Source organism: Nerophis lumbriciformis, linkage group LG03 (assembly GCF_033978685.3).
Source record: "Nerophis lumbriciformis linkage group LG03, RoL_Nlum_v2.1, whole genome shotgun sequence".
In the NCBI taxonomy this organism is placed as follows: Eukaryota; Metazoa; Chordata; class Actinopteri; order Syngnathiformes; family Syngnathidae; genus Nerophis; species Nerophis lumbriciformis.
The window spans coordinates 2,845,352-2,873,053 of NC_084550.2; the positions used below are offsets into that span (position 1 = coordinate 2,845,352).

At 37.7% G+C, this 27,702-nt stretch overlaps 1 protein-coding gene across 1 annotated transcript; it reads right to left on the reverse strand.

The window, feature by feature from the left end:
- LOC133574975 (cilia- and flagella-associated protein 157-like) lies at nt 1–27,596 on the reverse strand. The gene is given in 7 exon segments (XM_072912260.1): nt 1–123; nt 188–326; nt 4,231–4,352; nt 10,931–11,177; nt 11,274–11,448; nt 18,888–19,159; nt 27,429–27,596. Coding segments are annotated over 7 exon segments (1,236 nt in total). The 5' UTR covers nt 27,587–27,596.
- Nucleotides 27,597–27,702: the final 106 nt, after the last annotated feature.

Sequence of the window (27,702 nt, forward strand, 5' to 3'; positions counted from 1 at the left end):
TTACCGCCTGTCAGAGGTGAGCTTGCTGGCGTCGCTCATCGAGGGGGCGTGGCCTTCCAGGATGACCAGAAGCTTCCGCATCAGCTGATTCCACCGGACCGCCTCCGGGTTCTGATGTGCTTCCTGCACAAAGTGACGATAATGAAGATCTAAAGAAGACCCGGATGACAGGATGCGTCTTCATCACCATGACAACATGTCTGACAGCGGCCACGGCTTCCTGCATTTTGGACCTTCTCTCCCTCTCCTGCTGTAGCTCCGCCTCCAGTCGCGCCGCCAAAGCACGGTTTTTGCTGGACTGCTTGATGGCGATGGTATGGCTGTCTCTGGAGAGGGGAAAAAAAAGTTTATTTACCATAAATCCTCCAAATAACGTTTTTAACAGCAGCATTTTGAAGTATGAGTTGCATTATGTTAACTTTTTATAAATAACCAGTCGGTCATTCCACTATAGCATACTTGCCAACCTTGAGACCTCCGATTTCGGAAGGTGGGGGGAGGGGGGAGGGGTGCGTGGTTGGGGGCGTGGCTAAAAGGGGAGGAGTATATTTACAGCTAGAATTCACCAAGTCAAGTATTTCATATATATATATATATATATATATATACATCTAAGAAATACTTGACTTTCAGTGAATTCTAGCTATATATATATATATTTATTTTATTATATGTATATATATATATATATATATATATATATATACGTATATATATATCAATTTTTTTATATATACATATATAAAAAATAAATACTTGAATTTCAGTGTTCATTTATTTACACATATACCGTATTTTCCGCACCATAAGGCGCCCTGGGTTATAAGCCGCGCCTTCAATGAACGGCATATTTCAAAACTTTGTCCGCCTATAAGCCGCCCCGTGTTATAAGCCGCATCTAACTGCGCTAAAGGGAATGTCAAAAAAACAGTCGGATAGGTCAGTCAAACTTTAATAATATATTAAAAACCAGCGTGATGTGGGCGCGCATGGAGTCGTATATCAACATGGACGGAGCTGCGTGAAAAAAGCCACCCGGCCTCTTCGCGTAAACTTAAACTTCCCTTAACCACTCGCTCATCTTTTCTTCATCCATCCCTTCGAGTTAGCTTTTATGATGACGCCGGCTGGAAAGGTCTCTTTTGGCAAGGTCTTCCTTTTGAATATCACCATGGGTGGAAGTTTCTGGCCATTAGCATGGCAAGCTAGAACCACAGTGAAGGATGACTTCTCATTCCCTGTGGTGCGAATATTCACCGTACGTGCTCCCGTTGTATCCACAGTGCGGTTCACAGGAATATCAGTTGCTGTGATATAGTAATCCGTGTGCGGATGGAGAGATTGCGTCTTTTCATGAACCGGATCCCTGTCGCTTAGTAGGAGCCATTTTGTGGTCTTTACAGATGTAAACACACAAAGGAAATGAAACGTACGGTAATATCCGCGCGCTTTTTCTTCTTCTACGCGGGCGGGTGGTTGCTTACAGTAGAAGAAGAAGCGCTTCCTGTTCTATGGGGGCGGGTGCTTACCTTTCTTTCTTTAGTTTATTTCAAACATGAACACACTTACAGTATAATACATCACACAGTTTTATATCATTTCACTTTACATCATGTCCGAAAAGGAGTAGGAAGAAGCAAAGCTTATTGAATCCTACCCCTTTCCCACTTCAGAGCGTTTATAAATATATAGAATCATTTACTGACCTTTTTATACTAAAATACCATCAGTGAATTAGGATACACAACAGTTTTGTAATATGTAATTAATTAATTCAGTCATTATTAATATACTGAGATGAAGAATATCTTATTTTCAATAAGGTTGAAAGTATTTCTCATAATTCTTCTTCTTTGTACTTTGTAAGCACCATTAATTTGAACTTGGCGGTTGCTTGCGTAGAAGAAGAAGCGCTTCCTGTTCTACCGGGAAAAAAGATGGCGGCTGTTTACCGAAGTTGCGAGACCAAAACTTTATGAAAATGACTCGTAATATTAATCAATATATAAAGCGCACCGGGTTATAAGGCGCACTGTCAGCTTTTGAGAAAATTTGTGGTTTTTAGGTGCGCCTTATAGTGCGGAAAATACGGTATACATATATATATATACATCTAAGAAATACTTGACTTTCAGTGAATTCTAGCTATATATATATATATTTTTTATTTTTATTTTTTTTTTATTATATATATATATATATACGTATATATATATATATCAATTTTTTTATATATATATATATATATATAAAAAATAAATACTTGAATTTCAGTGTTCATTTATTTACACACATATACACACACATAACACTCATCTACTCATTGTTGAGTTAAGGGTTGAATTGTCCATCCTTGTTCTATTCTCTGTCACTATTTTTCTAACCATGCCGAACTCTGATGATGCATTGATGTGTGGCACGCACAAAAGTGCTTTCATCAAATGCACTAGATGGCAGTATTGTCCTGTTTAAGAGTGTCACAACATTGCTGTTTACGGCAGACGAACTGCTTTACGGTAGACAAAAACGTGACTGCTGTTGTTGTGTGTTGTTGCCGCGCTGGGAGGACGTTAATGAAACTGCCTAACAATAAACCCACATAAGAACCCAAGAACTCGCCCTCCATCATTCTACAGTTATAACATGATTGGGCAGGTATGCTGGTTATATTTTGGGTTAGCGGACTCAGGTCCTCATGGACCTGAGTCCGCCTGAATTTCGGGAGAAAATTTGTCCCGGGAGGTTTTCGGGAGAGGCGCTGAATTTCGGGAGTCTCCCGGAAAATCCGGGAGGGTTGGCAAGTATGCACTATAGTGCTTTCTTATGCACTCTAGGGCTGCAGCTAACGATTATTTTTCTATCGATTAATCTATATATTATTTTTTCGATTAATCGGTTAATCTATAGATTATTTTTTCGATTAATCTATAGATTATTTTTCCTTTTACCGATTTTTTTTTAAATTTAAAATGAAGAGGAAAAAATAAATGTAGGCCAGTTTTTTCAAAAGGCATGGCTTTTATTTACAAAAAAAAAAGTATGGCCACTAGTCAGTCAACATTGACAACAACATGACAAAATATTCTGTAACAATGTAAACATTTAAAACTTTTAACATTTAACAAAATTAAAAGTAGCTTATTTGCTTTTTAATGTGCAAATATAAAAGTAAACATCCAGTGCAAATCTTAATATTCTGGAATAGTATAAGCATTTCAAAAGTAAAAGTATTGCTTATTTTGCTTTAAAATGTGCAAAAATAAAGATAAACATCCAATACAAAAAAGTGCAAAACGGAAATATTCTGTAACAAGTGTAAACATTTCAACAAAAGTAAAAGTATTGCTTATTTGCTAAAATGTGCAAAAATAAAGCTAAACATCCAATACAAAAAAGTGTACAGTGTAAACATTTCAACAAAAGTAAAAGTATTGCTTATTTTGCTTAATAACACAACAATGATAGTATGATTAAAGTGAAAGTTAATTGTTGGTTTGTACATAGTATATGTAACTGTTAATGTTGTAAAAGGTATTTGCACAACTAATTAACGTTAGCGTTTGTGACACGTCTTGTGCCGTGGGGTTCTTTTAGGACCGACAGACTGAACGCCAGACGGCTTTGCCAGGTTTACAATCTTTTAATTTTACACAAAGTCCACAGCGTTAAAGAGGAGCGCGTCTTTGTAAACACTGAACAGGCACGCCAAACGCGCCTCTCAGAGCGAAACGGTGCTTTAGTTTATGAATTTACAACGCAGATACAAATGACACATTCATGTTTTTGTGTAATAATGACAACGTATACGCACGCGGACGATTGACTTGTTGATGGTGATGGCAAGAACGCTGTCGGGGGTTTTCTTTTCAAATGTTCGTTCATAGCCGTTGTGCTGCTATGATAGGCCATTTCCGCTCGACACAGTGTGCATACAACAACATTATTAGGCCGTTTATTGAAATACTCCCACACTTTTGACGACTTTTGGCGTGCTTTTTTTCCCCTCGCTCGCATCGTCTGCTTTGCGCTCCGCCATGACAGTAAAGTAGTGTGACGTAAATATGCGACGCGCCGACGCACAAAAACGGCGTCGACGTATTTACGTAACCGATGACGTCGACTACGTCGACGCGTCGTTTCAGCCTTAATGCACTCCAAATCATTATTAAAGTTTAAAAAGAAAAAAAAAGCAGAGCATTTACGACATGTGTTGTTATTGTGTTCTTTAACCTGACTTCCTCCAGTTGGCCTCGGACTTTCTCATGTTTGCTCCCAAGTTGCTCCAAGTCATGGCTGCTCTCCTTCAGCTGCGTCTGCAGCTGCTGGCACTTTGAGGTCAGCTGCTCCGCCACCTGGTGGAGGAAGGACGTCAACACAGCTAAATACAAATAAGATAAAATAATATTTTTTATACATATAAAAAGTTTAATCCAAAAAGCAAAATTATATTTAAATTTAGTTTTTAGTAGAATAATTTTTTTTTTAAATAAATGCCGATTTAAAAGTGTGAAAGAAAAAGCTTCTAAGATAAAAAACATTAAGTTGTCAAAGATGTATTTAATTATTTGCTTTAAAGTAAAATGTTAGGAACTTCTCAATGTTTTTTTCAGGTAAAAAGAAAAATACTATATTTAAAAAAACTTGAAAAAAAAAAATACTGTCTGATTGTGGCAGTCCGCTCCCTGTATGATCAGTGCCAGAGCTTGGTCCGCATTGCCGGCAGTAAGTCGGACACGTTTCCAGTGAGGGTTGGACTCCGCCAAGGCTGCCCTTTGTCACCCATTCTGTTCATAACCTTTATGGACAGAATTTCTAGGCGCAGTCAAGGTGTTGAGGGGATCTGGTTTGGTGGCTGCAGGATTAGGTCTCTGCTTTTTGCAGATGATGTGGTCCTGATGGCTTCATCTGGCCAGGATCTTCAGCTCTCGCTGGATCGGTTCGCAGCCGAGTGTGAAGCGACTGGGATGAGAATCAGCACCTCCAAATCCGAGTCCATGGTTCTCGCCCGGAAAAGGGTGGAGTGCCATCTCCGGGTTGGGGAGGAGATCTTGCCCCAAGTGGAGGAGTTCAAGTACCTCGGAGTCTTGTTCACGAGTGAGGGAAGAGTGGATGTGAGATTGACAGGCGGCGTCTTCAGTAATGCGGACGCTGTATCGATCCGTTGTGGTGAAGAAGGAGCTGAGCCGGAAGGCAAAGCTCTCAATTTACCGGTCGATCTACGTTCCCATCCTCACCTATGGTCATGAGCTTTGGGTCATGACCGAAAGGACAAGATCACGGGTACAAGCGGCCCAAATGAGTTTCCTCCGCCGGGTGGCGGGGCTTTTCCTTAGAGATAGGGTGAGAAGCTCTGTCATCCGGGGGGAGCTCAAAGTAAAGCCGCTGCTCCTCCACATGGAAAGGAGCCAGATGAGGTGGTTCGGGCATCTGGTCAGGATGCCACCCGAACGCCTCCCTCGGGAGGTGTTTAGGGCACGTCTGACCGGTAGGAGGCCACGGGGAAGACCCAGGACACGTTGGGAAGACTATGTCTACCGGCTGGCCTGGGAACGCCTCGGGATCCCCCGGGAGGAGCTGGACGAGGTGGCTGGGGAGAGGGAAGTCTGGGCTTCCCTGCTTAGGCTGCTGCCCCCGCGACCCGACCTCGGATAAGCGGAAGAAGAAGATGGATGGACATATAAAAAGTTTAATCCAAAAAGCAAAATTACATTTAAATTTAGTTTTTAGTAGAATAATGTTTTTTTTTTAAATAAATGCCGATTTAAAAGTGTGAAGAAAAAAGCTTCAAAGATTAAAAAAAAAGATTAAGTTGTCAAAGATGTATTTAATTATTTGCTTTAAAGTAAATCAATCAATCAATCAATCAATGTTTATTTATATAGCCCTAAATCACAAGTGTCAAATTGTCAAATTGTTAGGAACTTCTCAACAATGTTTTTTTTTCAGGTAAAAAGAAAAATACAATATTTAAAAAAACTTGGAAAAAAAAAATCCAATAGTGATTTATTTTTTGGGAAATTAAAAGATGTCTGATTACAGTAGAACCTCATTTTACAAACGTAATTGGTTCCTGGAAAAAGTTTGTATAGTAAAGCCGAGTTCACCATAAGAAACAATGTAAACATGAATAATTGCTTCTAGCCTCCACAAAAGTCCCTATTTAAGTAAAGGTTTGCACATTGTGTGTGTGTGTGTGTGTGCGTGTGTGTGTGTGTGTGTGTGTGTGTGTGTGTGTGTGTGTGTGTGTGTGTGTGTGTGTGTGTGTGTGGCTATACATTATATGTATGTAGTATATATTGTATGTTATATTGCATATATACATTTATTTATATATATATATTAGATATATTATGTGTATATATTAGGGGTGTGGGAAAAAATCGATTCAAATTAGAGTTGTGATTCTCACGTTGTGCGATTCAGAATCGATTCTCATTTTTAAAAAATCGATTTTTTTTAAATTTATTTTTTTAATTAATCAATCCAACGAAACAATACCATAACAATGCAATTCAATTCCAAAACTAAAGCCGACCTAGCAACAACCAGAAGTGCAATAAACAGAGCAATTGAGAGGAGACACAAACACCACACAGAACAAACCAAAAGTAGTGAAACAAAAAGCTTCTAAGATAAAAAAAAAAAGATGTATTTAATTATTTGCTTTAAAGTAAAATGTTAGGAACTTCTCAATGTTTTTTTCAGGTAAAAAGAAAAATACTATATTTTAAAAAACTTGAAAAAAAAAATCCAATAGTGTTTTAATTTTTGGGAAATTAAAAGATGTCTGATTACAGTGGAACCTCATTTTACAAACTTAATTGGTTCCTGGAAAAAGTTTGTATAGTAAAGCCAAGTTCACCATAAGAAACAATGTAAACATGAATAATTGCTTCTAGCCTCCACAAAAGTCCCTATTTAAGTAAAGGTGTGTGTGTGTGTGTGTGTGTGTGTGTGTGTGTGTGTGTGTGTGTGTGTGTGTGTGTGTGTGTGTGTGTGTGTGTGTGTGTGTGTGTGTGTGTGTGTGTGTGTGTGTGGCTATACATTATATGTATGTAGTATATATTGTATGTTATATTGCATACATACATATATTTATTTATATATATATATTAGATATACTATGTGTATATACTAGAGGTGTGGGGGAAAAAATCGTTTCAAATTCAAATCGCGATTCTCACATGCGATTCAGAATCGATTCTCATTTTTAAAAAATCGATTTTTTTTTTTTTATTGATTTTTTTTAATTAATCAATCCAACGAAACAATACACAGCAATACCATAACAATGCAATCCAATTCCAAAAGCAAAGCCGAACTAGCAACACTCAGAAGTGCAATAAACAGAGCAATTGAGAGGAGACACAAACACCACACAGAACAAACCAAAAGTAGTGAAACAAAAAGCTTCTAAGATAAAAAAAAGATGTCAAAGATGTATTTAATTATTTGCTTTAAAGTAAAATGTAAGGAACTTCTCAATGTTTTTTTCAGGTAAAAAGAAAAATACTATATTTTAAAAAACTTGAAAAAAAAAATCCAATAGTGTTTTAATTTTTGGGAAATTAAAAGATGTCTGATTACAGTGGAACCTCATTTTACAAACTTAATTGGTTCCTGGAAAGAGTTTGTATAGTAAAGCCAAGTTCACCATAAGAAACAATGTAAACATGAATAATTGCTTCTAGCCTCCACAAAAGTCCCTAATTGGGGGTTAAATCACCAAAATGATTCCCGGGCGCGGCCACCGCTGCTGCCCACTGCTCCCCTCACCTCCCAGGGGGTGATCAAGGGTGATGGGTCAAATGCAGAGAATAATCTCGCCACACCTAGTGTGTGTGTGACAATCATTGGTACTTTAACTTTAACTTTTATTTAAGTAAAGGTTTGCTGTGTGTGTGTGTGTGTGTGTGTGTGTGTGTGTGTGTGTGTGTGTGTGTGTGCGTGCGTGTGTGTGTGTGTGTGTGGCTATACATTATATGTATGTAGTATATATTGTATGTTATATTGCATATATACATATATTTATTTATATATATATTAGATGTATTATGTGTATATATTAGGGGTGTGGGAAAAAATCGATTCAAATTAGAATCGCGATTCTCACGTTGTGCGATTCTCATTTTTAAAAAATCGATTTTTTTATTTTTATTTTATTTTTTTTTATTTTTTCTAAATTAATCAATCCAACAAAACAATACACAGCAATACCATAACAATGCAATCCAATTCCAAAAGCAAAGCCGAGCCAGCAACACTCAGAAGTGCAATAAACAGAGCAATTGAGAGGAGACACAAACACCACACAGAACAAACCAAAAGTAGTGAAACAAAAATGAATATCATCAACAACAGTATCAATATTAGTTACAATTTCAACATAGCAGTGATTAAAAACCCCTCATTGACATTATCATTAGACATTTATAAAAAAGAACAATAGTGTCACAGTGGCTTACACTTGCATCGCATCTCATAAGCGTGACAACACACTGTGTCCAATATTTTCACAAAGATAAAAAAAAGTCATATTTTTGCTTCATTTAATAGTTAAAACAAATGTACATTATTGCAATCAGTTGATAAAACATTGTCCTTTACAATTATAAAAGCTTTTTACTCTGCTTGCATGTCAGCAGACTGGGGTAGATCCTGCTGAAATCTATGTATTGAATGAATAGACAATCCTTTTGCATTGGGAAAATATTGTTTTTGAATCGAGAATTGTGTTGAATTGAAAAAAATTCTATTTTGAATCGAATCGTAACCCCAAGAATTGATATTGAATCGAATCGTGGGACACCCAAAGATTCACAGCCCTTATATATATATATATATATATACAGTGGGGCAAAAAAGTATTTAGTCAGCCACCAATTGTGCAAGTTCTCCCACTTAAAATGATGACAGAGGTCTGTAATTTTCATCATAGGTACACTTCAACTGTGAGAGACAGAATGTGAAAACAAAATCCAGGAATTCACATTGTAGGATTTTTAAAGAATTTATTTGTAAATTATGGTGGAAAATAAGTATTTGGTCAATAACAAAAATTCAACTCAATACTTTGTAATATAACCTTTGTTGGCAATAACAGAGGTCAAACGATTACTATAGGTCTTTACCAGGTTTGCACACACAGTAGCTGGTATTTTGGCCCATTCCTCCATGCAGATCTTCTCGAGAGCAGTGATATTTTGGGGCTGTCGCCGAGCAACACAGACTTTCAACTCCCTCCACAGATTTTCTATGGGGTTGAGGTCTGGAGACTGGCTAGGCCACTCCAGGACTTTCAAATGCTTCTTACGGAGCCACTCCTTCGTTGCCCGGGCGGTGTGTTTGGGATCATTGTCATGCTGGAAGACCCAGCCACGTTTCATCTTCAAAGCTCTCACTGATGGAAGGAGGTTTTGGCTCAAAATCTCACGATACATGGCCCCATTCATTCTTTCCTTAACACGGATCAGTCAGCCTGTCCCCTTAGCAGAAAAACAGCCCCAAAGCATGATGTTTCCACCCCCATGCTTCACAGTAGGTATGGTGTTCTTGGGATCCAACTCAGTATTCTTCTTCCTCCAAACACGACGAGTTGAGTTTATACCAAAAAGTTCTATTTTGGTTTCATCTGACCACATGACATTCTCCCAATCCTCTGCTGTATCGTCCATGTGCTCTCTGGTAAACTTCAGACGGGCCTGGACATGCACTGGCTTAAGCAAGGGGACACGTCTGGCACTGCAGGATTTGATTCCCTGTCGGCGTAGTGTGTTACTGATGGTAACCTTTGTTACTTTGGTCCCAGCTCTCTGCAGGTCATTCACCAGGTCCCCCCGTGTGGTTCTGGGATTTTTGCTCACCGTTCTCATGATCATTTTGACCCCACGGGATGAGATCTTGCGTGGAGCCCCAGATCGAAGGAGATTATCAGTGGTCTTGTATGTCTTCCATTTTCTGATAATTGCTCCCACAGTTGATTTTTTTCACACCAAGCTGCTTGCCTATTGTAGATTCACTCTTCACAGTCTGGTGCAGGTCTACAATTATTTTCCTGGTGTCCTTCGACAGCTCTTTGGTCTTGGCCATAGTGGAGTTTGGAGTCTGACTGTTTGAGGCTGTGGACAGGTGTCTTTTATACAGATAACCAGTTCAAACAGGTGCCATTAATACAGGTAACAAGTGGAGGACAGAAGAGCTTCTTAAAGAAGAAGTTACAGGTCTGTGAGAGCCAGAGATCTTCCTTGTTTGAAGTGACCAAATACTTATTTTCCACCATAATTTACAAATAAATTCTTTAAAATTCCTACAATGTGAATTCCTGGATTTTTTTTCACATTCTGTCTCTCACAGTTGAAGTGTACCTATGATGAAAATTACTGACCTCTGTCATCATTTTAAGTGGGAGAACTTGCACAATTGGTGGCTGACTAAATACTTTTTTGCCCCACTATATATATATATGTATATATATATATATATATTTACACACACACACACTGTGTGTGTGTTTTCGTGCGTGTGTGTGTGTATATACATGTACTTGTATAACCGCGTGTGTATATAAGTGTATGTGTGTATATATATACGTGTACAGGAAGTGACGTCATGAAAATAGTTGGCCTCAAGCGGCATGCAGAATGAATGAATGAATGAATGATTGGTATGCCAACACATGTTTGGCACACAGAGGTGTGATGTAAACAAAAGGTGTCACACAGAGGTGTGATGTAAACAAAAGGTGTCACACAGGTGAATGGACTGTATGACATTTATGATGATACAGTTTGTGTATTTCAGATAAAAAGAAGAGAAAAGTCCAAATGGAATAAAATGTGACACAAAAGAGACGCCATGTTTGTGTAAACAAGTTCCTGGTAAAGCTGCTCGTTGTCAGGAAAGAGAAGACCTAACAGATTGTTGCTCTCACCTTCTTGCGGACACAAGTCTGACGGGACATTTCCCTGATGGTCTCCTCCAAGACGTCCACGTCTGCGGCCAGCTTGGTCTTCTGGTCCCGCAGGGCGGCGTTCTCCTGGGCCAGGTCGTGGGCCCTCTCGGAGAGCACGCCGTATCGCACCTTGACCCGCTGGTTCTCCCGCAGGGTCCTCCTGGTGGTCTCGGGCAGTTTGCTCTCCGCCATGCGCTCCAAGTCCACCGCCTGGACCTCCATCTGACTCACCAGCCTGTCCAGCCGGGGGAAGGGAGAGGTCAACTGTGGCGGCCATCTTGGAGCAGGCAAGAACAACTTGGAGGATGTGCTGTGTCAGCGCTTTTTTTTTGTTTTTTTTCACCTGCGCTTTTCCAGCAGAGCCTTCATCTCCACAGCGTGCACGGCAGCGGCGTGTGCCTCCTCCTGATTGGTCAGCTGCTTCTCCAGCGACACCATCTTGGACATCGTCTGCTCCTTCTGCCTCTCAAACTCCTCCACAGCAGTCAGCCTGGCCACTAGGGGGCGCAAGAGAAAGACACCCGCACTTTTAAGTGGCGATATTTCAGGGTTAGGAGAAATGCTGTTGATTCCTAAAAACAGCAGCACACTCCTGTCATATAGAGGATCTTTGTCTGTTGTTTTTAGGGAATATACTGTAAAAATGCCAAATTACTCCTGTCATAGAGGATCTTTGACGTTTTTCACAGTCTTCTCTTAAATTCCAGTGCACCTGTCGTATAGAGGATCTTTGACTGTTGTTTTAGGGAACAAAATAAATACCACATCACTCCTGTCATAGAGGATCTTTGACGTTTTTCACAGTCTTCTCTAAACATATAGAGGATCTTTGACTGTTGTTTTTAGGGAATATACGGTAAAAATGCCAGATTACTCCTGTCATAGAGGATCTTTGACTGTTAGTTTTAGGGAACATATTGCAAAATACCAGATCACTCCTGTCATAGAGGATCTTTGACGTTTATCACAGTCTTCTCTTAACATATAGAGGATCTTTGACTGTTGTTTTTAGGGAATATACTGTAAAAATGCCAGATTACTCCTGTCATAGAGGATCTTTGACTGTTGTTTTAGGGAACATGTTGCAAAATACCAGATCACTCCTGTCATAGAGGATCTTTGACGTTTATCACAGTCTTCTCTTAACATATAGAGGATCTTTGACTGTTGTTTTTAGGGAATATACTGTAAAAATGCCAAATCACTCCTGTCATAGAGGATCTTTGACTGTTGTTTTAGGGAACATATTGCAAAATACCAGATCACTCCTGTCATAGAGGATCTTTGACGTTTTTCACAGTCTTCTCTTAACATATACAGGATCTTTGACTGTTGTTTTTAGGGAATATACTGTAAAAATGCCAAATCACTCCTGTCATAGAGGATCTTTGACTGTTGTTTTAGGGAACATATTGCCAAAATACCAGATCACTCCTGTCATAGAGGATCTTTGACGTTTTTCACAGTCTTCTCTTAACATATAGAGGATCTTTGACTGTTGTTTTTAGTGAATATACTGTAAAAATGCCAGATTACTCCTGTCATAGAGGATCTTTGACTGTTGTTTTAGGGAACATATTGCAAAATACCAGATCACTCCTGTCATAGAGGATCTTTGACGTTTTTCCACAGTCTTCTCTTAAATTCCAGTGCACCTGTCGTATAGAGGATCTTTGACTGTTGTTTTAGGGAACAAAATAAATACCACATCACTCCTGTCATAGAGGATCTTTGACGTTTGTCACAGTCTTCTCTTAACATATAGAGGATCTTTGACTGTTGTTTTTAGGGAATATACTGTAAAAATGCCAGAGTACTCCTGTCATAGAGGATCTTTGACTGTTGTTTTAGGGAACATATTGCAAAATACCAGATGACTCCTGTCATAGAGGATCTTTGACATTTTTCACAGTCTTCTCTTAAATTCCAGTGCACCTGTCGTATAGAGGATCTTTGACTGTTGTTTTAGGGAACATATTGCAAAATACCAGATCACTCCTGTCATAGAGGATCTTTGACGTTTTTTTACAGTCTTCTCTTAAATTCCAGTGCACCTGTCGTATAGAGGATCTTTGACTGTTGTTTTAGGGAACAAAATACCACATCACTCCTGATCTTTGACGTTTTTCACAGTCTTCTCTTAACATATAGAGGATCTTTGACTGTTGTTTTTAGGGAATATACTGTAAAAATACCAGATCACTCCTGTCATAGAGGATCTTTGACGTTTTTCACAGTCTTCTCTTAAATTCCAGTGCACCTGTCGTATAGAGGATCTTTGACTGTTGTTTTAGAGAACAAAATACCACATCACTCCTGTCATAGAGGATCTTTGACGTTTTTCACAGTCTTCTCTTAACATATAGAGGATCTTTGACTGTTGTTTTTAGGGAATATACTGTAAAAATGCCAGAGTACTCCTGTCATAGAGGATCTTTGACGTTTTTCACAGTCTTCTCTTAAATTCCAGTGCACCTGTCGTATAGAGGATCTTTGACTGTTGTTTTAGGGAACAAAATAAATACCACATCACTCCTGTCATAGAGGATCTTTGACGTTTTTCACAGTCTTCTCTTAACATATAGAGGATCTTTCACTGTTGTTTTTAGGGAATATACTGTAAAAATGCCAGATTACTCCTGTCATAGAGGATCTTTGACTGTTGTTTTAGGGAACATATTGCAAAATACCAGATCACTCCTGTCATAGAGGATCTTTGACGTTTTTCACAGTCTTCTCTTAAATTCCAGTGCACCTGTCGTATAGAGGATCTTTGACTGTTGTTTTAGGGAACAAAATACCACATCACTCCTGTCATAGAGGATCTTTGACGTTTTTCACAGTCTTCTCTAAACATATACAGGATCTTTGACTGTTGTTTTTAGGGAATATACAGTAAAAATGCCAAATCACTCCTGTCATAGAGGATCTTTGACTGTTGTTTTAGGGAACATATTGCAAAATACCAGATCACTCCTGTCATAGAGGATCTTTGACATTTTTCACAGTCTTCTCTTAAATTCCAGTGCACCTGTCGTATAGAGGATCTTTGACTGTTGTTTTAGGGAACAAAATACCACATCACTCCTGTCATAGAGGATCTTTGACGTTTTTCACAGTCTTCTCTTAACATATAGAGGATCTTTGACTGTTGTTTTTAGGGAATATACAGTAAAAATGCCAGATTACTCCTGTCATAGAGGATCTTTGACATTTTTCACAGTCTTCTCTTAAATTCCAGTGCACCTGTCGTATAGAGGATCTTTGACTGTTGTTTTAGGGAACAAAATAAATACCACATCACTCCTGTCATAGAGGATCTTTGATGTTTATCACAGTCTTCTCTTAACATATAGAGGATCTTTGACTGTTGTTTTTAGGGAATATACTGTAAAAATGCCAGATTACTCCTGTCATAGAGGATCTTTGACTGTTGTTTTAGGGAACATATTGCAAAATACCAGATCACTCCTGTCATAGAGGATCTTTGACGTTTTTCACAGTCTTCTCTTAAATTCCAGTGCACCTGTCGTATAGAGGATCTTTGACTGTTGTTTTAGGGAACAAAATACCACATCACTCCTGTCATAGAAGATCTTTGACGTTTTTCACAGTCTTCTCTTAACATATAGAGGATCTTTGACTGTTGTTTTTAGGGAATATACTGTAAAAATGCCAGATTACTCCTGTCATTGAGGATCTTTGACTGTTGTTTTAGGGAACATGTTGCAAAATACCAGATCACTCCTGTCATAGAGGATCTTTGACGTTTTTCACAGTCTTCTCTTAAATTCCAGTGCACCTGTCGTATAGAGGATCTTTTGACTGTTGTTTTAGGGAACAAAATACCACATCACTCCTGTCATAGAGGATCTTTGACGTTTTTCACAGTCTTCTCTTAACATATAGAGGATCTTTGACTGTTGTTTTTAGGGAATATACGGTAAAAATGCCAGATTACTCCTGTCATAGAGGATCTTTGACTGTTGTTTTAGGGAATATACTGTAAAAATGCCAAATTACTCCTGTCATAGAGGATCTTTGACGTTTTTCACAGTCTTCTCTTAAATTCCAGTGCACCTGTCGTATAGAGGATCTTTGACTGTTGTTTTAGGGAACAAAATAAATACCACATCACTCCTGTCATAGAGGATCTTTGACGTTTTTCACAGTCTTCTCTAAACATATAGAGGATCTTTGACTGTTGTTTTTAGGGAATATACGGTAAAAATGCCAGATTACTCCTGTCATAGAGGATCTTTGACTGTTAGTTTTAGGGAACATATTGCCAAAATACCAGATCACTCCTGTCATAGAGGATCTTTGACGTTTTTCACAGTCTTCTCTTAACATATACAGGATCTTTGACTGTTGTTTTTAGGAAATATACTGTAAAAATGCCAAATCACTCCTGTCATAGAGGATCTTTGACTGTTGTTTTAGGGAACATATTGCAAAATACCAGATCACTCCTGTCATAGAGGATCTTTGACGTTTTTCACAGTCTTCTCTTAACATATACAGGATCTTTGACTGTTGTTTTTAGGGAATATACTGTAAAAATGCCAAATCACTCCTGTCATAAAGGATCTTTGACTGTTGTTTTAGGGAACATATTGCAAAATACCAGATCACTCCTGTCATAGAGGATCTTTGACGTTTTTCACAGTCTTCTCTAAACATATAGAGGATCTTTGACTGTTGTTTTTAGGGAATATACTGGAAAAATGCCAAATCACTCCTGTCATAGAGGATCTTTGACTGTTGTTTTAGGGAACATATTGCCAAAATACCAGATCACTCCTGTCATAGAGGATCTTTGACGTTTTTCACAGTCTTCTCTTAACATATACATGATCTTTGACTGTTGTTTTTAGGGAATATACTGTAAAAATGCCAGATTACTCCTGTCATAGAGGATCTTTGACTGTTGTTTTAGGGAACAAAATACCACATCACCCCTGTCATAGAGGATCTTTGATGTTTTTCACAGTCTTCTCTTAACATATAGAGGATCTTTGACTGTTGTTTTTAGGGAATATACTGTAAAAATGCCAGAGTACTCCTGTCATAGAGGATCTTTGACGTTTTTCCACAGTCTTCTCTTAAATTCCAGTGCACCTGTCGTATAGAGGATCTTTGACTGTTGTTTTAGGGAACAAAATACCACATCACTCCTGTCATAGAGGATCTTTGACGTTTATCACAGTCTTCTCTTAACATATAGAGGATCTTTGACTGTTGTTTTTAGGGAACATATTGCAAAATACCAGATCACTCCTGTCATAGAGGATCCTTGACGTTTTTTACAGTCTTCTCTTAAATTCCAGTGCACCTGTTGTATAGAGGATCTTTGACTGTTGTTTTAGGGAACAAAATACCACATCACTCCTGTCATAGAAGATCTTTGACGTTTTTCACAGTCTTCTCTTAACATATAGAGGATCTTTGACTGTTGTTTTTAGGGAATATACTGCAAAGATGCCAGATTACTCCTGTCATAGAGGATCTTTGACGTTTTTCACAGTCTTCTCTTAAATTCCAGTGCACCTGTCGTTTCGAGGATCTTTGACTGTTGTTTTAGGGAACAAAATACCACATCACTCCTGTCATAGAGGATCTTTGATGTTTTTCACAGTCTTCTCTTAACATATAGAGGATCTTTGACTGTTGTTTTTAGGGAATATACTGTAAAAATGCCAAATCACTCCTGTCATAGAGGATCTTTGACGTTTTTCACAGTCTTCTCTTAAATTCCAGTGCACCTGTCGTATAGAGGATCTTTGACTGTTGTTTTAGGGAACAAAATAAATACCACATCACTCCTGTCATAGAGGATCTTTGACATTTATCACAGTCTTCTCTTAACATATAGAGGATCTTTGACTGTTGTTTTTAGGGAATATACTGTAAAAATGCCAGATTACTCCTTTCATAGAGGATCGTTGACTGTTGTTTTAGGGAACATATTGCAAAATACCAGATCACTCCTGTCATAGAGGATCTTTGACGTTTTTTACAGTCTTCTCTTAAATTCCAGTGCACCTGTCGTATAGAGGATCTTTGACTGTTGTTTTAGGGAACAAAATACCACATCACTCCTGATCTTTGACGTTTTTCACAGTCTTCTCTTAACATATAGAGGATCTTTGACTGTTGTTTTTAGGGAATATACTGTAAAAATACCAGATCACTCCTGTCATAGAGGATCCTTGACGTTTTTTACAGTCTTCTCTTAAATTCCAGTGCACCTGTTGTATAGAGGATCTTTGACTGTTGTTTTAGGGAACAAAATACCACATCACTCCTGTCATAGAGGATCTTTGACGTTTTTCACAGTCTTCTCTTAACATATAGAGGGTCTTTGACTGTTGTTTTTAGGGAATATACTGTAAAAATGCCAAATCACTCCTGTCATAGAGGATCTTTGACGTTTTTCCACAGTCTTCTCTTAAATTCCAGTGCACCTGTCGTATAGAGGATCTTTGACTGTTGTTTTAGGGAACAAAATAAATACCACATCACTCCTGTCATAGAGGATCTTTGACGTTTATCACAGTCTTCTCTTAACATATAGAGGATCTTTGACTGTTGTTTTTAGGGAATATACTGTAAAAATGCCAGATTACTCCTGTCATTGAGGATCTTTGACTGTTGTTTTAGGGAACATGTTGCAAAATACCAGATCACTCCTGTCATAGAGGATCTTTGACGTTTTTCACAGTCTTCTCTTAAATTCCAGTGCACCTGTCGTATAGAGGATCTTTGACTGTTGTTTTAGGGAACAAAATAAATACCACATCACTCCTGTCATAGAGGATCTTTGACGTTTTTCACAGTCTTCTCTAAACATATAGAGGATCTTTGACTGTTGTTTTTAGGGAATATACGGTAAAAATGCCAGATTACTCCTGTCATAGAGGATCTTTGACTGTTAGTTTTAGGGAACATATTGCAAAATACCAGATCACTCCTGTCATAGAGGATCTTTGACGTTTATCACAGTCTTCTCTTAACATATAGAGGATCTTTGACTGTTGTTTTTAGGGAATATACTGTAAAAATGCCAGAGTACTCCTGTCATAGAGGATCTTTGACTGTTGTTTTAGGGAACAAAATACCACATCGCTCCTGTCATAGAGGATCTTTGATGTTTTTCACAGTCTTCTCTTAACATATAGAGGATCTTTGACTGTTGTTTTAGGGAACAAAATACCACATCACTCCTGTCATAGAAGATCTTTGGCGTTTTTCACAGTCTTCTCTTAACATATAGAGGATCTTTGACTGTTGTTTTTAGGGAATATACTGTAAAAATGCCAGATTACTCCTGTCATAGAGGATCTTTGACGTTTTTCACAGTCTTCTCTTAAATTCCAGTGCACCTGTCGTATAGAGGATCTTTGACTGTTGTTTTAGGGAACAAAATAAATACCACATCACTCCTGTCATAGAGGATCTTTGACGTTTATCACAGTCTTCTCTTAACATATAGAGGATCTTTGACTGTTGTTTTTAGGGAATATACTGTAAAAATGCCAAATTACTCCTGTCATAGAGGATCTTTGACTGTTGTTTTAGGGAACATATTGCAAAATACCAGATCACTCCTGCCATAGAGGATCTTTGACGTTTTTCACAGTCTTCTCTTAAATTCCAGTGCACCTGTCGTATAGAGGATCTTTGACTGTTGTTTTAGGGAACAAAATACCACATCACTCCTGTCATAGAAGATCTTTGATGTTTTTCACAGTCTTCTTTTAACATATAGAGGATCTTTGACTGTTGTTTTTAGGGAATATACTGTAAAAATGCCAGATTACTCCTGTCATAGAGGATCTTTGACTAGCAAAACCGAACACTCCTGTCATGCGAAGGATTTTCCTTATGTCAACTTTTACTAAGAGAGGAACCTGGAAGAGAACCTCCCAGTTACCTAGCTTCACGTTCTGTTCCGCCAGCTCGTCGCTGCGCTCCACCACTTCCTGTCTCTCCCGAGCCAGCTGCAGTCGCAGAGCATCCATGCCCTGGTCGGCCTCTCGCCGCAGAGCCCGCAGACGCTCGGACGTGTCGTCCAGCTCGTCCTCTTTCTCCAGCAGGGAGCGCTTGAGAAAGTCCACAATGTCCTCCTTCTCCTTCTCCAGAAAGCTGCACTGAGACATCAAGGCCTTCTTCTCATTGGTCACTTCCTTACATTTCAGCTGATATCTTCAAAAAAAAAAAAAAAGACAAGAAAAAATACAAAGTTGTTTTTTGAACTGGAAAAATTTCCGGTTTTCCCGAAATTCCAGGAATTCCGTAATATCATTTCTCAATTCAACATGTTACTACTTCAACATTTCTCCACCGATTTGAAAAATTCCAACACCAACCATTTCAACTCATTCAGACCATTCAAGTTTTTTACCATTTTCCAAAAAATTCCAGCTTTTCCCGACATTCTTCAAAGTTCCACAACTTCCACATTTTCCCCCCGATTCAAACCGTTCCAACTTCAAACTGTTCAACCTGTTCGGGAATCGCGGGCTTTCCCTTGACAAATTCCAAAAATTCCCAGATTTCCCAGAATTCCAGGTTTCCCGGGACATTTTTCCCCATTCAAAATGTTCACCATTTCCACATTTTTCAACCTATTCAAACCATTCCACCTTCAACACATTCCACCATTCTGGAAATTCAAACTATCATTTCTCCAAGTTCAAAAAAATTCCAGGATTTTCCAGAATTCCTGCTTTTCCAAAGCCCAATTTCCACCCCTTTTTTCTGATGACTACTCCTTCTACAAAAATCCCACTTTTCTCAAAATTCCCAAATTTCCAGGAAGTTCCCATTGAAATGAATGGGACGTTTTTACAAGTTGCACAATTCCCACATTTTTCAACCTATTCAAACCATTCCACCTTCAACACATTCCACCATTCTGGCAATTCAAACTATAATTTTTCCAAGTTCAAAAAAATTCCAGGATTTCCCATAATTCCTTTTTTTTTTTTTTTTTTGCATTTTCCTCATTCCAAATTAATTGGACATTTTTCAAACTTCCACAATTCCCACATTCTTCAACCCATCCCACCTTTAACACATTGCACCATTCTGTAAATTCAAACTACACTCTTTCCAAGTTAAAAAAAATTCCAGGATTTTCCCGAAATTCCCTAATACCATTTACTACTTCCAACATTTCTTGCCCGATTTAAACAATTCCAATACCAACCAATTCAGCTCATTCAGGACATTCATGCTCCTAATCGTTTTCTACAAATATCCCACTTTTCTCAAAATCCCCAAATTTCCAGGAAGTTCCCATTGAAATGAATGGGACATTTTTACAAGTTGCACAATTCCCACATTTTTCAAGCTATTCAAACCATTCCACCTTCAACACATTCCACCATTCTGGAAATTCAAACTAACATTTCTCCAAGTTCAAAAAAATTCCAGGATTTTCCAGAATTCCTGCTTTTCCAAAGCCCAATTTCCACCCCTTTTTTCTGACGACTACTCCTTCCACATTTTTCAACCCACTTCAACTGTTCCACCGTCAAAACATTCCTCCTAATCAGGAAAAAATACAAAGTTGTTTTTTGAACTGGAAAAATTTCCGGTTTTCCCGAAATTCCAGGAATTCCGTAATATCATTTCTCAATTCAACATGTTACTACTTCAACATTTCTCCACCGATTTGAAAAATTCCAACACCAACCATTTCAACTCATTCAGACCATTCAAGTTTTTTACCATTTTCCAAAAAATTCCCGCTTTTCCCGACATTCTTCAAAGTTCCACAACTTCCACATTTTCCCCCGATTCAAACCGTTCCAACTTCAAACTGTTCAATCTGTTCGGGAATCGCGGGCTTTCCCATGACAAATTCCAAAAATTCCCAGATTTCCCAGAATTCCCGGGACATTTTTCCCCATTCAAAATGTTCACCATTTCCACATTTTTCAACCTATTCAAACCATTCCACCTTCAACACATTTCACCATTCTGGAAATTCAAACTATCATTTCTCCAAGTTAAAAAAAATTCCAGGATTTTCCAGAATTCCTGCTTTTCCAAAGCCCAATTTCCACTTCTTTTTTTCTGACGACTACTCCTTCCACATTTTTCAACCCACTCCAACTGTTCCACCGTCAAAACATTCCTCTTGATCAAGAAAAAATACAAAGTTGTTTTTTGAACTGGAAAAATGTCCGGTTTTCCCGAAATTCCAGGAATTCCATAATATCATTTCTCAATTCAACATGTTACTACTTCAACATTTCTCCACCGATTTGAAAAATTCCAACACCAACCATTTCAACTCATTCAGACCATTCAAGTTTTTTAGCATTTTCCAAAAAATTCCCGCTTTTCCCGACATTCTTCAAAGTTCCACAACTTCCACATTTTTCCCCGATTCAAACCGTTCCAACTTCAAACTGTTCAATCTGTTCGGGAATCGCGGGCTTTCCCATGACAAATTCCAAAAATTCCCAGATTTCCCAGAATTCCAGGTTTCCCGGGACATTTTTCCCCATTCAAAATGTTCACCATTTCCACATTTTTCAAGCTATTCAAACCATTCCACCTTCAACACATTCCACCATTCTGGAAATTCAAACTATCATTTGTCCAAGTTCAAAAAATTCCAGGATTTTCCAGAATTTCTGCTTTTCCAAAGCCCAATTTCCACCCCTTTTTTCTGACGACTACTCCTTTCACATTTTTCAACCCACTTCAACTGTTTCACTGTCAAAACATTCCTCTTGATCAAGAAAAAATACAAAGTTGTTTTTTGAACTGGAAAAATTTCTGGTTTTCCCGAAATTCCAGGAATTCCGTAATATCATTTCTCAATTCAACATGTTACTACTTCAACATTTCTCGACCGATTTGAAAAATTCCAACACCAACCATTTCAACTCATTCAGACCATTCAAAGTTTTACTATTTTCCAAAAAATGCCCGCTTTTCCCGACATTCTTCAAAGTTCCACAACTTCCACATTTTCCCCCCGATTCAAACCGTTCCAACTTCAAACTGTTCAACCTGTTCGGGAATCGCGGGCTTTCCCTTGACAAATTCCAAAAATTCCCAGATTTCCCAGAATTCCAGGTTTCCCGGGACATTTTTCCCCATTCAAAATGTTTACCATTTCCATATTTTTCAAGCTATTCAAACCATTCCACCTTCAACACATTTCACCATTCTGGAAATTCAAACTATCATTTCTCCAAGTTCAAAAAAATTCCAGGATTTTCCAGAATTCCTGCTTTTCCAAAGCCCAATTTCCACCCCTTTTTTCTGATGACTACTCCTTCTACAAAAATCCCACTTTTCTCAAAATTCCCAAATTTCCAGGAAGTTCCCATTGAAATGAATGGGACATTTTTACAAGTTGCACAATTCCCACATTTTTCAAGCTATTCAAACCATTCCACCTTCAACACATTCCACCATTCTGGAAATTCAAACTATAATTTCTCCAAGTTCAAAACAATTCCAGGATTTCCCATAATTCCCTTTTTTTGTGTGCATTTTCCTCATTCCAAATTAATTGGACATTTTTCAAACTTCCACAATTCCCACATTCTTCAACCCATCCCACCTTTAACAAATTGCACCATTCTGTAAATTCAAACTACCCTCTTTCCAAGTTAAAAAAAATTCCAGGATTTTCTTGAAATTCCCTAATACCATTTACTACTTCAACATTTCTTGCCCAATTTAAACCGTTCCAACACCAACCAAATCAGCTCATTCAGGACATTCATGCTCCTAATCGTTTTCTAAAAAAAATCCCGCTTTTCTCAAAAATTCCCAAATTTCCAGGAAGTTCCCATTGAAATGAATGGGACATTTTACAAGTTGCACAATTCCCACATTTTCAACCTATTCAAACCATTCCACCTTCAACACATTCCACCATTCTGGCAATTCAAACTATAATTTTTCCAAGTTCCAAAAAATTCCAGGATTTTCCATAATTCCTTTTTTTTTTTTTTTTTTTTTTTTTTTGGCATTTTTCTCATTCCAAATGAATTGGACATTTTTCAAACTTCCACAATTCCCACATTCTTCAACCCATCCCACCTTTAACAAATTGCACCATTCTGTAAATTCAAACTACCCTCTTTCCAAGTTCAAAAAAATTCCAGGATTTTCCCGAAATTCCCTAATACTATTTACTACTTCAACATTTCTTGCCCGATTTAAACAATTCCAATACCAACCAAATCAGCTCATTCAGGACATTCATGCTCCTAATCGTTTTCTACAAATATCCCGCTTTTCTCAAAATCCCCAAATTTCCAGGAAGTTCCCATTGAAATAATTGGGACATTTTTACAAGTTGCACAATTCCCACATTTTTCAAGCTATTCAAACCATTCCACCTTCAACACATTCCACCATTCTGGAAATTCAAACTGTCATTTTTTCAAGTTCAAAAAAATTCCAGGATTTCCCATAATTCCTTTTTTTTTTTATTTCTGGCATTTTCCTCATTTGAAATTAATTGGACATTTTTCAAACTTCCACAATTCCCACATTCTTCAACCCATCCCACCTTTAACAAATTGCACCATTCTGTAAATTCAAACTACCCTCTTTCCAAGTTCAAAAAAATTCCAGGATTTTCCCGAAATTCCCTAATACCATTTAGTACTTCAACATTTCTTGCCCGATTTAAACAATTCCAACACCAACCAAGTCAGCTCATTCAGGACATTCATGCTCCTAATCGTTTTCTTAAAAAATCCCGCTTTTTTCAAAATCCCCAAATTTCCAGGAAGTTCGCATTGAAATAATTGGGACATTTTTCCAGGTTGCACAATTCCCACATTTTTCAAGCTATTCAAACCATTCCACCTTCAACACATTCCACCATTCTGGAAATTCAAACTGTCATTTTTTCAAGTTCAAAAAAATTCCAGGATTTCCCATAATTCCTTTTTTTTTTATTTCTGGCATTTTCCTCATTTGAAATTAATTGGACATTTTTTTCAAACTTTCACAATTCCCACATTCTTCAACCCATCCCACCTTTAACAAATTGCACCATTCTGGAAATTCAAACTACCCTTTTTCCAAGTTCAAAAAAATTCCAGGATTTTCCCGAAATTCCCTAATACCATTTACTACTTCAACATTTCTTGCCCGATTTAAACAATTCCAACACCAACCAAATCAGCTCATTCAGGACATTCATGGTCCTAATCGTTTTCTACAAAAATCCCGCTTTTCTCAAAATTCCCAAATTTACAAGAAGTTCCCATTGAAATGAATGGGACATTTTTACAAGTTGCACAATTCCCACATTTTTCAAGCTATTCAAACCATTCCACCTTCAACACATTCCACCATTCTGGCAATTCAAACTATAATTTTTCCAAGTTCCAAAAAATTCCAGGATTTCCCATAATTCCTTTTTTTTGTTTTGACATTTTCCTCATTCAAAATTAATTGGACATTTTTCAAACTTCCACAATTCCCAAATTCTTCAACCCGTTCCACCTTTAACAATTTGCACCATTCTGGAAATTCAAACGACCCTTTTTCCAAGTTAAAAAAAATTCCCCATTTTCCTGAAATTTCCTAATACCATTTACTACTTCAACATTTCTTGCCCGATTTAAACAATTCCAACACCAACCAAGTCAGCTCATTCAGGACATTCATGCTCCTAATCGTTTTCTAAAAAAAAAATCCCGCTTTTCTCAAAATCCCCAAATTTCCAGGAAGTTCCCATTGAAATAATTGGGACATTTTTCCAGGTTGCACAATTCCCACATTTTTCAAGCTATTCAAACCATTCCACCTTCAACACATTCCACCGTTCTGGAAATTCAAACTATCATTTTTCCAAGTTCAAAAGAATTCAAGGATTTCCCATAATTCCTCATTTTTTGGGGGGCATTTTCCTCATTCAAAATTAATTGGACATTTTTCAAACTTCCACAATTCCCATATTCTTCAACCCGTCCCACCTTTAACAAATTGCACCATTCTGGAAATTCAAACTACCCTTTTTCCAAGTTAAAAAAAAATCCCCATTTTCCCGAAATTCCCTAATACCATTTACTACTTCAACATTTCTTGCCCGATTTAAACAATTCCAACACCAACCAAGTCAGCTCATTCAGGACATTCATGCTCCTAATCGTTTTCTAAAAAAAATCCCGCTTTTCTCAAAAATTCCCAAATTTCCAGGAAGTTCCCATTGAAATGAATGGGACATTTTACAAGTTGCACAATTCCCACATTTTCAACCTATTCAAACCATTCCACCTTCAACACATTCCACCATTCTGGCAATTCAAACTATAATTTTTCCAAGTTCCAAAAAATTCCAGGATTTTCCATAATTCCTTTTTTTTTTTTTTTTTTTTTTTTTTTGGCATTTTTCTCATTCCAAATGAATTGGACATTTTTCAAACTTCCACAATTCCCACATTCTTCAACCCATCCCACCTTTAACAAATTGCACCATTCTGTAAATTCAAACTACCCTCTTTCCAAGTTCAAAAAAATTCCAGGATTTTCCCGAAATTCCCTAATACTATTTACTACTTCAACATTTCTTGCCCGATTTAAACAATTCCAATACCAACCAAATCAGCTCATTCAGGACATTCATGCTCCTAATCGTTTTCTACAAATATCCCGCTTTTCTCAAAATCCCCAAATTTCCAGGAAGTTCCCATTGAAATAATTGGGACATTTTTACAAGTTGCACAATTCCCACATTTTTCAAGCTATTCAAACCATTCCACCTTCAACACATTCCACCATTCTGGAAATTCAAACTGTCATTTTTTCAAGTTCAAAAAAATTCCAGGATTTCCCATAATTCCTTTTTTTTTTTATTTCTGGCATTTTCCTCATTTGAAATTAATTGGACATTTTTTTCAAACTTTCACAATTCCCACATTCTTCAACCCATCCCACCTTTAACAAATTGCACCATTCTGGAAATTCAAACTACCCTCTTTCCAAGTTCAAAAAAATTCCAGGATTTTCCCGAAATTCCCTAATACCATTTACTACTTCAACATTTCTTGCCCGATTTAAACAATTCCAATACCAACCAAATCAGCTCATTCAGGACATTCATGCTCCTAATCGTTTTCTACAAAAATCCCGCTTTTCTCAAAATTCCCAAATTTCCAGGAAGTTCCCATTGAAATGAATGGGACTTTTTTCCAAGTTGCACAATTCCCACATTTTTCAACCTATTCAAACCATTCCACCATTCTGGAAATTCAAACTATAATGTTTCCAAGTTCCAAAAAATTCCAGGATTTCCCATAATTCCTTTTTTTTTTCCTGGCATTTTCCTCATTCAAAATTAATTGGACATTTTTCAAACTTTCACAATTCCCACATTCTTCAACCCGTCCCACCTTTAACAAATTGCACCATTCTGGAAATTCAAACTACCCCTTTTCCAAGTTAAAAAAAAAATTCCCCATTTTCCCGAAATTCCCTAATACCATTAACTACTTCAACATTTCTTGCCCGATTTAAACAATTCCAACACCAACCAAGTCAGCTCATTCAGGACATTCATGCTCCTAATCGTTTTCTACAAAAATCCCGCTTTCTTCAAAATCCCCAAATTTCCAGGAAGTTCCCATTGAAATAATTGGGACATTTTTCCAAGTTGCACAATTCCCACATTTTTCAAGCTATTCAAACCATTCCACCTTTAACACATTCCACCATTCTGGAAATTCAAACTATCATTTTTCCAAGTTCAAAAAAATTCCAGGATTTCCCATAATTCCTTTTTTTTTTTTCTGGCATTTTCCTCATTGGAAATTAATTGGACATTTTTTACAAACTTTCACAATTCCCACATTCTTCAAACCATCCCACCTTTAACAAATTGCACCATTCTGAAAATTCAAACTACTCTTTTTCCAAGTTCAAAAAAATTCCCCATTTTCCCGAAATTCCCTAATACCATTAACTACTTCAACATTTCTTGCCCAATTGAAACAATTCCAACACCAACCAAGTCAGCTCATTCAGGACATTCATGCTCCTAATCATTTTCTAAAAAAAAAATCCCGCTTTTCTCAAAAATTCCCAAATTTCCAGGAAGTTCCCATTGAAATGAATGGGACTTTTTTCCAAGTTGCGCAATTCCCACATTTTTCAACCTATTCTAACCATTCCAACATCAACACATTCCACTCATCCTGGACATTCAAACTAACACTTTCCCAAGTTCCAAACCAAATTCCAGATTTCCTGGAAATTGAAACTCTTCAACATTGAAACCATTGCAACATTTAAACTATTCTTACATTCATACTACATTATGTCAGTATTTCAGTTCAACTTCAGCATTGGAGCATTCACAAGCAATTCCTTCAGGAATGACCTCTTCTAGTTATTTAATAAAATTATTACAACGTTAAAAGGTCATATATTAATTAGCCTGTTAGCTAGTTGGCTAGCGAGCTAGCTTCCAAGTCTGACTCACCTCTCCAGCTGTTCGCTTAAAAATCGAATTTGAATGAGATACAAATCTTTTTCTTTGTCGTTTTCTTCCACGGGAAGCGGCTGGCTTTGGTTTTTCTTCGTTTTCTTCTTGTCTTCGTCTTGCCCGTCGCCGTTTTTCTTCTCCTTCTTTTTGGGCATCGCGGGAAAGTCAAATTAGCCAAAGTTGACTCGGGCGAGCCGTGCGACTGGTTGCTAGGCAATGATGCGTTCAAGGACGCTGGGGGGAAAGGAGAATTTTGACGCACACTTCAGGG